This window comes from Lactuca serriola, chromosome 9, assembly GCF_051521515.1.
Source record: "Lactuca serriola cultivar US96UC23 chromosome 9, Lser_US96UC23_V15, whole genome shotgun sequence".
Taxonomy (NCBI): domain Eukaryota; kingdom Viridiplantae; phylum Streptophyta; class Magnoliopsida; order Asterales; family Asteraceae; genus Lactuca; species Lactuca serriola.
In genome coordinates, this window is record NC_136416.1 from 44,884,588 (window position 1) to 44,899,621 (window position 15,034).

Here is a 15,034-nt window from a genome sequence, read left to right on the forward strand (position 1 = left end):
ATAAAATTTTACTTTTTTCTACGACTAAAACTAGTTCTTTAACAATTCATATTTTTCAACTCTTTGTATTAAAATCACACACCACTTCCATATGAATGCTTTTGTATGTGAATCTTACTTATATACTAATAATATTGATAAATATATAAATAAGGGGGAAAACAAAAAGTTATTAGTAAATTAGAAAGTTTCCCCACGCGTTGCGGGGCGGAAGGTGTTGCTTTTGCGTCAAAGTAAAGTACATTGCCTAAGTTGTTAGCCACAATAAAGTACGTTGCCATTGTAGGAGATTTGTCCATTTACAAACGTGTAAATGTTATAATAAGAAAATACAATCCAATAATAATTCGATAGAATTTCCACAGGAAACGATATCAAAGTGTTGCAGTATGCTATAAAAAAAAAAAAAAAAAAAAAAAGAATGTGCGTTGCTAAATTGAAAGAGATTATACAGCAGGTCTCAACAGCCCCATCCATCTTCCCATCATGTTCAACTTTCCACAATGAAATTAAATCACACCATTATCTAAGACTAAGACCAACATCCCATGCATCTATCAATTTCTCCAACGCTAAAAATCCATATGATACTGAATTCTCCACTTGTAAGATTCATTCCACACAAAAATGTGTAGATCTTGTCTGTTGAATCAAGAAGACATGAGTAACCATAAACATATCAGAAAACCACCAAGGCAGCCATCAACACAAGGGCAAAAAACAATCACAAAGAAACCTAAAACACCATAATAAAACAAATTACCAAAACTGACCCTTCTTTCCAAGGCATTTGTTTGACCAGAACTACACTTCAAAACTGTAACAGAAGACTGGAAGAAGGCTGATAGTGAGGCTGCCAAGAGATGTTAACGTTGGAGTAAACAAAATCAAATGGTCAAATAAATCAAAGGTGTTGATTGCAAGAAGGTTGGCACTGAAAGTTGCCAACAAATCTAACAAAAAAAAAATTAAGTTTATGAAAAGCCTAACATACACGAAAATTCAACCAGGTACAACGATTGTAATTATACTGGAATTGGAATTACCTCCAAATCCTTGTGCTTCTTGATTCTAATGAATGGGTTTTTTGTTCATTCCTCTTCCTAGAAATGAAATCGAACCCACATAATCTCCTACAGAGTACTGGCTATTGTTTCCCTTCCTCTAGTCTCCTGTACGACAGATTCAACACATCTGACCAAGTGGCTGATACCACTCTAAATCTTGATTTGAAGTAAGCTTTGTTGTTTGGGTTTACGGAAAGGTAATTTCCTATTAGAGAACAAAATTTACAACTATAGAACAATAATAAATAAAAAGCGCAAAAGAATATTCAAAAAAAAACTTACAAACAGATGTTTGAAGTGTTGAAATCTTCATTAAACCTGTAACGAAACGACACAAAGAAAAAATCTGTGAAATATGAAATCAACAACTATAAGTATACTTAACTGGGTGAAGTTGAATCTATAACGATGGAGTGTGCATAGGGTTTGTGGAGGCCATATATTCGGCAACAAAGCATATAATTGGGGAGAAATTGAAAGGAATTGAGATAATCACCGCCTTTTGTTTCCGGTGAGAAACATAAAATAGCGGTGGTAAACATCGAACAAACCTGATTCAGTGGAGAAAATCCGTTCTTAAGCTCACTCGAATCCTCAAAATGCGATACTCCACTTCCACCAGGACCTTGGTTGACCGATTGCTAAAAATTAGGGCTTATCAGGATGTTGCAACGTCGCCTATAAACAACCTCATACCCGTTTGAAGCTTCAATTTAAGAGGGAAAACGCAAATTCCAAATAGCGTCAGAAGTTGTGAAGAATCAAAAGTAAAGGACGCAGAAGAAACAAAAGGGAAAAAGTCACCATTTCCTCACTTAATCAGGTCCAACCGATGATAGGGGCGATGATACAGAGAGGTGGAGATCAATATTAAGGATGAGAAAGGAGAAATATCTGGAAAGCATGAAAGAGGGGAAAGCGAAAAAATGACCATATGTGGGAAGTTAGCGGTGGAGACATCGATATTAGGTGAAAAGGCGGTGGAGAGAAGAAGATTGGGTTGAAACGGTAAAAGGAAGGAGATGGGTAGCTGGAGCAATGGTATTGGAAGTTTGAGTCGGTCCATCGTGGGTGGAGGACATGTCGCAAGGTCCACTATCGACATCGTAACTGATGTGGTAACCCATAAACAGTAACTGTGGTCGGGTAAAATTCAACCCATAGGAACATATCAGGGTAGAAAATGAAAATATCTAAACTTATAGATTAATTCTGCCAACACTAACGAATGCAAGTACAGGGGCCAAAAGAGACAAATAAGATACATATTTATTGTTACTATTCTTCACAACTTTAATATATATATATATATATATATATATATATATATATATATATATATATATATATATATATATATATATATATAATGACATTAGTTTTAGAAACATGCAAAATCATTTTTTTTTGAACCGGCAAATCTAATCTACTCCTAAGCTAACAACACCTATTCCACCTATGTCCACGACGGGACTTGAACCCTCGACCTCAAAGAGGGAAGGTACCACCTAATACCTTAAATGATTGCTATTAATTGGTTGAAAGTTGAAAGTTTGTGGAAATTTAAAATGAATATGACCTAGGTATTTGATATGTCTTGAAGTATATTCAATAAGATTGCCTCTTTTATAGGATTTATAAAGATAAAGATTTATTTTCATTTTTTTTTATTTTTTGCGTTTTTTACATTGAAATTGAACAACTCATCATATTATTAAAATTTTCTAATCATATATATTTGAGTAAAATATTTATCAATACTATAATTATACTTTATAATTATATTAGTTACACATCCGATAATGTAACCAAATAATAAAAAATTATAGGAATTTGCAAACTAAAAGAATACATCTTCAACTAATTGTAAGAAATAAATTTAAATAGTTACCTTTTTCTTTTTCATTTTTTTTGCTTCAAATATACAACCATAAATATTTCTAAAATCTAAAGAAAGTAGAACCAAAAATATGTAAATGAAATTGAAACCTAGAAAATCATTCAAGTACCTTTTAGGCTTTCAAAAGCATAAGTATTATATCCTTAGTTCTTTCCAACATATTTCATCATTGAAACTCTTTCTTTCATTGTGGGTAACCAAAAATGAAATAATCTTTTTACACTACAAAAAAAATGCCAATTAGTGACGAAAATGAAATAGTCACTAACAATAGAAGTAGTCGTCACTAAGTGATTTAGTGACCAAATTTTTGGTCGTCACTTTTCGTCACTATAGGTCCGTCACTAAAACTGATTAGTGACTAAAATATAAAATGGTCACTAAATAGTGACTAAAATAGATTGGTCACTAAATCTGTGACAACCCGTTTTGTCACTAAATGTTGTCACTAAGCAATGAAAGTCGTCACTGTTTTACCTAATTAGTGACCATAAAAAGTCGTCACTGTCTTGTCCGATTAATGACCATAGAAAGTCGTCACCGGTCCAACCTATTTGTGACCATAAAAGGTCGTCACTAATTTATCCAATTAGTTACCAAAAAAACTCGTTACTGATTTTTGTTGCTATTTCTCGTATTTAACCCACATGGAACTTAATCAATGGTAAGATATCCTATGAACAATTTAAAAATATATAATTAGTTCTCAAATTATAAAAACAAAAATATGGAGAAAAATTATTTTCCATTTGGCATTGTCTCAATAATCATGCAGACTTACATCATGTCCTCAACAAAACCTTAACACAACTTTCCAGCAAATTACACAAAAAGAAAACCAAAAAAAAAAAAAAAGATTCAGCTGTCTCATCTGTTTGCAGACTCTATAAGCAATCTTCCCAAGTCAATATTGACCATGCCTGCAATATATATAAGATAACTCACATGTATTATCTATCCCACCACAAGCTAAAAACATCATCACAAATAATTAATGTCAAAATAAATTGTCAATTTCTGAACAGGGGTAGAATGGTCTATGTGGTGTTTGTTAGTTCAGGTTATAAAGAAAATTGGATGTGAAATGAATATTCACCAAAAATATATTTTTTCTAAGCTTTTTGTGTCAAACTCAAAGAATTTGTAAACTAAAGATACAGAGTTTAACCGTAACATCTCATTTTGACCCAAAAAGTTTATCTTTTATATCATTCCTCCTCTGGTATACTTTTTTCTAATGAAACTAATATCCCATCAAACTGCATCCTAAATCAAGATTTACACAATTAGAGGACCAAAATTATAGTTACACCGGGTCCTAGATCCATTAAATTCCAAAAAAAGACCAAAATACCCCTTGAAATTTTTATTGTACCAGATCTTTAAAACACCAAACCAACTCTTTCTAATCCCTTGCTAACCATAGTCACAATGTTTTATACAGTCTTCAATATACCTGACGTGTTTAACAGTATCCCAAAAAAGAAAATAATGCCGTTTGTTTTTATTTTCGCACCAAGTGTTCATCAGTATTGTACTTTTTACCAGTAAACCTAATCCCCAAAAAATTACACCCAAGAACAAGGATGACACAAACAAAACAAGTTTATTTCATTTAACTGAAGTTTTATACACTACACTACATCCTAAAGCCACATTATATCATAAATCTATAATGATTTGGATGATCTAGCTTATACAAATTTCCGATAAGTAAAATACCCTAGAAATAAGTCAAAGTACAAATAACTTTTAAATTTAATAAGATAAACTTACTTCATCACTAAGGGAAGGTGCCTCATGTTGACCTCCCATATCTTTATTTACACATCCCATATCCTTTACAAACCTAAGAATGTAGACTCATAAAGTCACATATTTAATATCTTGTTACAGTTATAACATTACAACATTATAACTATGCATTTATCACCTATTTTGACCGTGTATGTTGCAGTATGTGGAACAGTAGGTGGAATAACTTGTCATTTTTAGCAATGTATTTTTTAAAAAGGTTGAAAGTACAATGTTGTTATAGAATAAACAAATAAACAAACGTGTGTTGCTATTTATTGCATCTTTCCTTTTTTATATTATATGTACATCAGTACATAGAATGTATAGCTTTTGCTCTACTTTAATGATGTTCCCATAAGTACATTTGTAGTAAATTTCATATTTATTACCTTTTTAAACTTCAAAAAGCTCTTAACTTGTTGACTTTCTAGCCACAACATTCTACTTGGTCAAATTTCCTACTCTTGGCATGTCCTATTAAAGAATTTATAACTTCACTCAAGTAAATTTCATATTTACCTAAATTCTGTATAAATTCACTCAAGTATTAAAGAAAAAAATCAACCTGAATGACATATTCATCCTGGCGTAAATCTTTATGTCCTTTAAGCAAAAAAGCATAATCTTTCCCATCGCTCCCATGAATTGTTAGTTTTCTGGGTCGCTGTTTCGATGTAATCACAACAAGCTGTGGTGCAAATGATGTAATTGTCACCACTGGCGAATCTGCAAACATATACATAAATATAAATACGTATGTATATTACGCATCATTCAAAACATATATAATATATTATTATTATTATTATTATTATTATTATTATTATTTTATTATTATTATTATTATTATTATTATTATTATTATTATACCTGCATAATAGGTTCTAGGAACAGCAAGCTCTAAGTAGCGACACTCTACTAGTTCTGGAGTATTCCTTCCTTCATTTACACAAAAGGAAAACAATCAAACACCAACTTTGAGTATTCCTTCATATTGTAAAAAGAAGCGAAAAAAAGAAAGTAAATGTATGAAATAAGTTACTTGCCTGTAGGTCTAGTGTTGTAAGAGATTGAAGCTGCTTATCTATCCTTCTAAAGACATGATAGTACAGATCCCAGGCCTTAAGAAAAAATAAAGAAAAAAAAACATTTAAATGATCAAGATATGAGATTATGTTATTCAAGATGATGCACTTAGAAAAATAGTATAGAGATATAAAGATTCATTGTGTACCCGAGTAAGCTCAGCATCTTTTCCAGTTCTTTTATATTCCATGCAACACTCATACGCCTCCAATAACTCATGATGATATGTCTGAAATTTTATCAAGAGACACCAATCAGTATAATATTTTGACAACATGTGAATTTTGATTATATGATGTAAAAGAATATCTGAACTAACTTGAATAAAAGCTTTCTCTTTTATCGTTGTGTTGTTTCTCATGGCACCTTCTTCAAGTATTTCATGCAATGGTTCTAAAACCTTGAGTATTCCCTCAATATTATGTTCAACAAAAGACAACCAACTAGCTTCTTCAAGTGCCTCATGCCACATTTCATGCCAAAGAATTGCAACCCTAATCAACTCCTATAATACAAGTTATGCCTTCATATAAACAGATCAAGTTGTCAGCTAAAAACCCTAAACCCCAAATTAATCAACAGTCATTGACTCGTTATTATTAAGTTATTATTTCACCTGATCCACCAACAGGACACTATGCTGCCTCACTTTGTCAACCACTTCCTAAGCTATAGCTTTATGCAAATTTCTTATTGACTTACAGGCCACAAGAAGAGGGTACATAAGAGCCTGTAATGGATTTTAAAATAGGTAAGTCTACATGGTGTTTTATGTTCTAAAAGGGTAAAAAATGAAAAAACAGAAGAGACATGTGGATGGCTTTGTCCTATGCGAACGAGAAAAGATTGTATCAACTCTCTCACAGCATGATTATTTGAGTGGATTCTTGCAATGATCTGAGGCAAAACAACCAACCATGTGTTGATGTTAATATGTGAAAATCCTTTCTGTAGTGCTATTTGAACCTCAACAGTATCTCCATGGTTGAACCACAAAGTGAGAAGACGAAGGATGACTTGGAAAAATCCAAAAAGTGAACTCATCATAAACATTGAAGATATATGAAAAACAACGGAATAAACCATTCCATCATATGAAATTTATAACGACTCACCTGCAGGCAATCGTCTACACCCTTAGCATGTGCTGCACAAGCTTTAGAATGAAAGTAGCCAGTGACTGCAGCCACAACAAATTGTGCAGAAAAAATAGGAAGGCCTCTCACTGTATAATGAGACATCATTGCTATATTGAAAAGATCCCATGTATGCCGTTCTTTCACCCACTTCGTGGCACAATGAGTCTGCTCATTTGTTGCTAAACAAAAGTGATTGTCTATCAGAGCATGTTTAATTGAGTTTGTTTGCAAAATCCAAAAGAAAATGAGTAAAGCATTATTTGCTTTGCTTATCTAGGATACTTTAGGTGAAGTCAAAATTAGTGACATTGTTAAGATAATGAACTGTGAAGAATTTACAATGGATTTCCATATCTGATTGAAGAATAAATTACAAGAGGAGCTAACATAGAACAAATAAATACACTGTCAAAAGACAAATCATAGAGATTCATAGCCACTTAGAAAGAAAAAATCGGAATTAAACCTAATAAAATCGAAATCATAGAAATACACAGAATTGGGAGAAAGATAGAGATCGAAGGAGAGGGATACCAGAGATGCGAAGAACGGAGAAGGGGAGACAAATGGAGATATGACCATGGTCTACGTATCAGAGCGAATCCGTACATATCCGATTAGGTCCAAACAGGCGATGCAATGTGACTCAATTAGGTCGAAACGGATATGCGAGGCGATTCAATTACGTCCAAACGGCGATGCGTTACGATTAGTTCCAAACTCCGATACCGATGTGAGGAGGTGATGGGCTGGCAAGAGGAGGTTTAGAACTTCCTGTTGGTGGAGTTACGCTGATGATGGTGGTAGTGCGTATATTTCGATCTAGGTCAAAATTAGTCAACAGATGGTCTTATTTTTTTAGTCAAAATATAAATAGTAACCATAACTTTTTCTAATGACTTTTTCTAATTTGTTTGTCCTTCTTGCGACTATTTCTAAATATTATTATAATAAATATATTATAAGGACTAGCCAATGTAACGAATGTTGCAAATTATGTCTAAAAGAAAACAAAGTTGTAATCATTTCCAAAATTAAAAAATATTAATTAAAAAAAATAATTTTCATTAATTGAAAATTATATATATATATATATATATATATATATATATATATATATATATATATATATATATATATATATATATATATATATATATATATATATATATATATATACTCAATGACCACTATATTATGGTTGGTAATGGTTTTTCACTTGTAATTCAGGGACCACTATTGAGTGGTCATTAATTGTTTTACCGCATTTATGTAGTTTTCAATAACAAAAGAGTAATAGTTTAGTTTTGAATAAGAATAGGGAGTGACCGCTATTTTTGGTCACTAAACCTCCAATATAGTGACCAACTTTTTTGTCACTAAGCCTCTAATACAGTGACCATTATTTTTAGACACTAAATAATTATTATTGTATGAAACAAAATAGTTTATTTTTTTCACGTTTTAGTGACGGAGTTAGTGACCACCATATAGAATTGGTCACTAAATTTGTAGGATTACCAAAATTCAATGACCACTTAATTTTTTGTGACTAAAAGATACTTTTAGTGACCAAATTTTAAATCGTCACTAATAAGGACTTTTCTTGTAGTGTTATATAAACAAAATATTTCAATTAATAAGGTAGTTAATTAACATAAGATGGAAATGTAATAGTTTCAAATGAATATGGTTTAAAATAGATAATTTATCTTTATTATATTGATTTAAATAACATACCTTATAAGAATTATAAAATTATAAACATTTAATATTACTTTTTTTAATCATATACTATCTTTACTGATATAATTGGCCGTCTTTGACTCTAAATCTTCTAATATAAGACACAACTTAATGTCTTAAATCTGGATATAATTCTAGACCTTAATATGTAAAATGGGTATAATTTAATTAATGACTTTGTAAACGAAGTTTTCATTTTCCATCACATATGTTTATCATATTTTAAAATTTTAACAATGATGCAACAAAATTTATTAAGAAGGAAAATCATTGAAAACATTCATTTCAAGCATATATATGGTCATCTAATAACCATGGTTACTAGTAATAGATTGATATATGCGTCCATGAGGATATCATATCCCGATGATCATCCGACCCTGAATGCCCCCTTGAAGATATTATGTCCCCATGATCGAACGCTTATAACGTTTTAGTCTTAGATATTTGGTTCGAACGGATTATTTGAAACACATGCGTTTAGAGCACAATGTAGGTCATTGGCAAACGAATATTCCTCATTCCTCAAATTCCCATGAGAATGGTAACTCTCCTTTTGTTCATGCTTTCTAGAGGGGAAAAAGGTGCCAACTCGTGTCCTCGCTATGAGCCCCTTTGTTTCAAAGTTAAAAAGGATTGATGTATCTCTAGAATTTAAAGAATCCAAAATGATTTCAGGAGCTCTTTGTAGATTCTGACAAGTATGGTTTCTCATGTAGGTTGTTTTATATTTTGGTGGCTTGTCTTGGATCTTTTGGACTTGTTTTGCTGCGAGGCATCCTTGGTCAAACTTATAGGTACACCTATAATAACTCCTAGCATATCAACAAATATATACAACCAAAATTAGCAAAAAGAAAATATTTTATTGTACACATTTTCTCCAAATGAATAGGTCAACAGACACATACTCTCATGTTTCCAAAAAAAATATACCTTTGATGGTTTGTATTGTTAATATGCTTTTGACCATATTTTCTCCATGCATGCCCATCATCAACCAACGTAGAGGTCACTTGTGATGACGTCCATGAATTTTTTCTACACGTGTCCAAATAAACTGGAAATTAGTAGCTTGACTACACATACAGTCGTACATATATAGGTATATCCTTATTAATGAATGAAGGTTTTTTTTGCCATATATCAATCTCTCATGAGTTTTGACACTTGTTATTTTGTGGTATTTTTGAAATAAATATTATCCACTTGTGAATTTTTGGTTTGTTTCAATTTTTGGCATATATGAAATTCTCCCTATTATTATATATAAAATATTAAATATCATATATATGATATTAAATGACAATAAATATATTTCTTTCTTTCTTATTTTAAAGTTATATATTAAAAATATTTTTTATTTACATTTTAATGTTTAATTTTTTTTTAAATCAACTCGTGTAATACACCGGTCTCACTTGGATGCATAATTAATGACCTTAAAGTTATAGTATCAATTCCAAAGATTTTTCTAAATATATAGGGATAACAAATAAAAATAATCTTAAAAGTCATATCTAGTAACTGGACGTATTATAGATTTAAGGTAATTAATTAAAACTATTACAATATGATGATATTATTAGACATACCTTCTTTTGTGGCATCCCTTTTTACGTTTTGCCGGGATGATATTTCCCTCATTTTTGCCTGAATTTTCGGATTTCTGCCCATCCGAACTATATGATAAACACATATCACTTGTCGGAATCTTAAGATGCTGGTTTGAAGTGCAAGAGCCCAAGATTAAGAGTGTATTCTTAAACATCGCTATGATTTGCATCACAAGGCCATCTTCATATGTGGGATTACACTCGATCTTTCTCGGCCACTGAAGCATCTCCCGCAGATTATTGGTCAACTCCTGGCCTTGGATCAGCTCGTGAAAAGCTTTTATCCTGTCGCTTGGCAAACTCTCCGGCCAGGTTGCAGTCTGATCCATACTATATTCTCGGCTTTTGAGAAATAGTTAGATGAAGTAAAACCACATACCACAACTCCAGAAATTTATAAACTGGAAAAATAGAAAAATATGATTTAAAATGAATATAAGATGAAAAAGGCAAGTGACAGGAAGTTCAACAAATTTTTTTTAGCAATTACATCTCAATGCCACGCACTACAATCCAAACAGAAATCAGTAATATATTAAGGACGCGATAAGGTGAAGGTGGGAGAAAGAATGTGACGAATCCAAAACCGTGTCCACTGACGTACTCCATGGCTTTCAAAAGGTCTTTGAGAATGCATCGAAATTGACGATGCGGAAATGGAAACAATAAAATACACCAGCCTTGTTTTTATATGGGTTGATGTTATTGACTGTCCAATAACTTTTGATTACAGTATATAGTTTCTACCGGTAATCATTATTGTGTTTTCTATCTATAACTAAAATCACAATTTTTTTTTGTAAAAAGGTTCATTTTTGCAAGGTGAAGGATCGCTACTAAACTACTACAAGGGAAAAGATAATTAGCGGTGATAACAGTCGCCGTTAAATGGTCAAATTGTCGTCGGTAATAGTAACAGTGGCGACACGTAATAAGTCGCTGCTATTGCTTCGTCGCTATTAATCAAATTGTCGCCGTCAATGAGAATTGTCGCCACTAATGAGTCTGTCGTCGGTAAAGAGTGTTGACGTCGCTAATGATGTTGTCGCCGGTAATAACAATTTTCATTTTTTAATTTTTTTTTATTCAACGATTTTGGTTGCCGGTAAAAATATCGCCAATAATTATATAACAACATTCGATTAAATATCAAAAATAATAGTGTTGACGTTAATTACAAAACAAACATCCGATTAAATATCAAAAGTAATAGTGTCGTCGGTAATCACATACACATCCGATTAAATATATAAAAATAATAATATTGGCGGTAATAGTGTCGTCCGGTAATTATATAACATCCGATTAAATATAAAGATTAATAATGTCATCGGTAATAGTGTCGCCGGTAATTACAGAAAACAAACATAAATTTTACAATCTAACAAGTAGCAAAGCGTGATAACAAGTTTAATATGCAAATAAATCTCATCCCTACATACCATCATCTTCGTTTCCATCGTTTCCTCGATTATTTTAGGGTTGAAAAAACGAATAAAGCTCATCCCTACATGTCGGGTCGTTGAGCATTGCACGAAGATTTTCCAATTACATAAGTAATAACAACATATATAAACTTATAAGTTAAATTATCAAACATAAACAAAAACTATCAAAGTACATTGATATTTTTAAATTAAGACGAAAAGCCAAAGTACATTGCTATTTCTTGCACTTGGGACAAAAACCCAATTGTCAAAGTGTTTAGCAAATAATCACCACAAACCAAAATTATCAAATCAACATGCATTTAATGATGCTAAAGTAGATTGTTATTTTTAAACTAAGACAAAAAACCAAAGTACCTTGTTATTTTTTGCACTTAGGACAAAAACCTAATTACCAAAGTTTTTAGCAAATAATCACCACAAAACCAAAATTACCAAATCAACATGCATTTTATGATGCTAAAGTAGATTGTTATTTTTAAACTAAGAGAAAAAAACCAAAGTACGTTGTTATTTTTTGCACTTGGGACAAAAACCTAATTACCAAAGTTTTTAGCAAATAATCACCACAAAACCAAAATTACCAAATCAACATGCATTTTATGATGCCAAAGTAGACTATTATTTTTAAACTAAGACAAAAAAACCAAGGTACATTACTATTTCTTGCACTTGGGACAAAAACCCATTTATCAATGCTTTTAGCAAATAATCACCACAAAACCAAAATTACCAACCTAACATGCATTTATGATGCAAAAGTAGATTGCTATTTTTAAACTAAGACAAAAAAACCAAAGTACATTGCTATTTCTTGCACTTGGGACAAAATCCTAATTACCAAAGCTTTTTGCAAATAATCACCACAAAAAACCAAAAATAGATTGGATTACTTGTGATGGTTGTGATGGTTGTGGTGATGGTTGCGATGGCTATGAAATCGGCGGGAGACCAGAAGGTTTACGGCTGATGCCTCTGATATGACCACGTCGTTCTCCTAATACTTTCTCAAAAGCTGCTCTTTCTTGAGCGGATGTTAACTCACTTTCAACTTTGGAGCTCTTCGACTAACCGATTTTGTAACTCCCAAAAGTAAGTAACAATTAAGTATAAATAAACATTTAATTATATGATAAAATTATAATTAAATACTTACATATTGTTGTTCCGCCTCAATAGTAACAAATACACCATCCCTATCGGTATGAGCTTTGCGAAATGTTTCCATTCTTTTAAGGTTCTGTTTAACTTTAAAAATAAGATTATATTTTAAACAAATAATTACATGTATTGTACATTACCTTCTTATAGCAAGTACTGCTATACGAGCTCGACCCCCCACGATTCACATTTGTTTGCTTTTCACATACATTTTTGTTCCTTTCTGAAGTAATTATGTGTTCGTCCGTTTGGAAATGCTCAACTGCTTTCTTCCAGTTATCAACTTCCATACCCTCTGGAGGGTTGGCTAATGCTCTCGGGATATCTTCATACCCTCCGACTAACATAAAATATTCTTTTGCATCAACTTCACATTCTTGAGAACCTTTTAACAAAGCTGCTTGAGAACTCTCTGTCAACATATTAGCTTGTACATCCTGGTACATCTAATCCGAATCAATCTTTTTCTACAAAAAAAGTTAACAAGTAAAAACCAGTTATAGTTAACCATATAAAATATTTTTAAATAAATAATTACCCCTAAATGTTGTAATACAATGTCCTTTATTGCAGGGGAAACTTTTTTCCAAGTCCATTTATCAAAAGGGACCATTTGCCACATTGTTTTTCTAACTTCTCGTGAAAACATGTCTTTCGGCTCTCCTACGGGATCAAATGTTATATCCCTATCATACTCCATGCTAATCGGTTTGACCTGATTCCATAAGATCGCTCTTTCAAGCTTTATATTTTTGGCTTTGCCTCAAACTTTCCTACGTGCACGTTGCTCAACTACAAATGTAATTAAAAATTATTAGAAACGGTATTTAATTTATAATAACTTAATAAAAATAGTAATAAAAATTCATAATAAGACTTACGGTCCTGCTCGTGATGACTAACACCTCTACCACCTGGGAGAGGTGGGTCCACAGCTCCATCGCCCCCGTGTCCACGACCCATAACAGCAGCCATGGAATACACAAACGAAAGCCATATTGACATCATTTCTTGAAAATTTATAAGATATACAAATACAATTTTTATTAAAAATACACATTACATAGAAATAAACATTTACATAGGAATAAACATTTCTATTTAACTAGAAATCCAAATAAAGTTCATATTACAAACACTTATTACATAAGAACTATTCTAATCAGAATCTTCCTCATATCCTTCAATGTCTTCTTCGGTATCATAATCAGAATCGGTCTCATCGTAATCAGTCTCGTAATAAGAAACATCATTGACTCTACTACTAGTTGGCGGATGAACATCAGTTGCACTTTCTACATCAACAATGACTCAAGGAATGTTTTGAAAGCACGTGCTAAAATCAATAAAAAAAAATGGAGCATCGGATGAAGAGATATTTTGAAGTACATCGACATTGTCTACATTTTCACGTCAGCCATTGTCAAAATTTTGGACACAATTATCGTTTGATTGTAGATCCCAAATACTTCGATTATTAACATGCTCGACAACACACCGATGGTTATTGTTTGGCTCTCTGATGTAGCACACTTGTTTGGCTTGTGAAGCATATATGAGTTGATCATCCTTGTATGTTTCATGTCGTGTGTCGATACTGGTGAAATTATCACTAGAAATAACTATGTTTCGAGTATCAAACCACTTGCAATGAAATAGCACAATTGAATAATCATGTGTATACATCAACTCTTTAATCTCTTTTAACTGGCCATAATATTTCTCGCCTTTCTCACCCACTGCTAAAACCCCAGAGTTTTGTGTTGTGCGTTGTGCGTCACGACTAAGTACCATAAACCTAACATCGTTGACTATGCATGCGGTGTAAGAATAAGCATTCATTTGCGGACCCATTGCAAGAGCCGACAACTCTTTGTGGAATTCTGGAGAGTTTTCTATTTTCATTTGATGAACCGTAATTATAAAGTAATATGTATTATGTATTCATTAGATCAATGAAACAAATTTGTTTATTAATTTATATTACCTTTTCACGAAACCAATTACGAAATTCTCCCTTTTCATCACTTTGGGGATGTTCAGATTTGAATTTCCTATGTTGATGACCTAAAGA

At 32.1% G+C, this 15,034-nt stretch overlaps 2 protein-coding genes and 1 long non-coding RNA gene across 16 annotated transcripts; all 3 read right to left on the minus strand.

Moving 5' to 3' along the window:
• Window positions 1-330: 330 nt before the first annotated feature.
• On the minus strand, window positions 331-2,133 carry LOC145076621 (uncharacterized). 5 transcript variants are annotated; one of them, XR_013692729.1, is made up of 6 exons: window positions 1,883-2,126; window positions 1,619-1,773; window positions 1,350-1,385; window positions 1,047-1,272; window positions 764-853; window positions 331-642 (listed from the first exon to the last, which is right to left on the minus strand). It is a non-coding gene; the product is annotated as an uncharacterized LOC145076621 (long non-coding RNA). The 5 variants fall into 5 exon arrangements; XR_013692726.1 differs by having other exon boundaries at window positions 1,872-2,126; XR_013692727.1 differs by having other exon boundaries at window positions 764-953; window positions 1,619-2,133.
• A 1,562-nt stretch (window positions 2,134-3,695) lies between these two features.
• LOC145075069 (serine/threonine-protein kinase TOR-like) lies at window positions 3,696-7,819 on the minus strand. Of its 10 annotated transcripts, none has more exons than XR_013692286.1 (12): window positions 7,524-7,818; window positions 6,966-7,168; window positions 6,661-6,866; window positions 6,467-6,580; window positions 6,170-6,373; window positions 5,999-6,079; window positions 5,811-5,885; window positions 5,635-5,703; window positions 5,330-5,490; window positions 5,154-5,238; window positions 4,744-4,816; window positions 3,696-3,887 (listed from the first exon to the last, which is right to left on the minus strand). XR_013692286.1 is itself a non-coding variant. In XM_079021356.1 (12 exons), the coding sequence occupies exons 5-8, from the start codon at window positions 6,320-6,322 to the stop codon at window positions 5,683-5,685; spliced, it is 330 nt and encodes a 109-aa protein (XP_078877482.1). In that variant the 5' UTR covers window positions 6,323-6,373; window positions 6,467-6,580; window positions 6,661-6,747; window positions 6,966-7,168; window positions 7,524-7,808; the 3' UTR covers window positions 3,696-3,887; window positions 4,744-4,816; window positions 5,154-5,238; window positions 5,330-5,490; window positions 5,635-5,682. The 10 variants fall into 10 exon arrangements, 6 of the variants coding, with proteins under 6 accessions (XP_078877482.1, XP_078877484.1, XP_078877483.1 ...); XM_079021356.1 differs by having other exon boundaries at window positions 6,661-6,747; window positions 7,524-7,808; XM_079021358.1 differs by having other exon boundaries at window positions 6,767-6,866; window positions 7,524-7,808.
• Window positions 7,820-8,963: 1,144 nt separating this feature from the next.
• Window positions 8,964-10,745, minus strand: LOC145075169 (putative WRKY transcription factor 70). The gene is made up of 3 exons (XM_079021466.1): window positions 10,331-10,745; window positions 9,672-9,776; window positions 8,964-9,550 (listed from the first exon to the last, which is right to left on the minus strand). The coding sequence occupies exons 1-3, from the start codon at window positions 10,678-10,680 to the stop codon at window positions 9,175-9,177; spliced, it is 831 nt and encodes a 276-aa protein (XP_078877592.1). The 5' UTR covers window positions 10,681-10,745; the 3' UTR covers window positions 8,964-9,174.
• Between the last annotated feature and the right edge of the window lie 4,289 nt (window positions 10,746-15,034).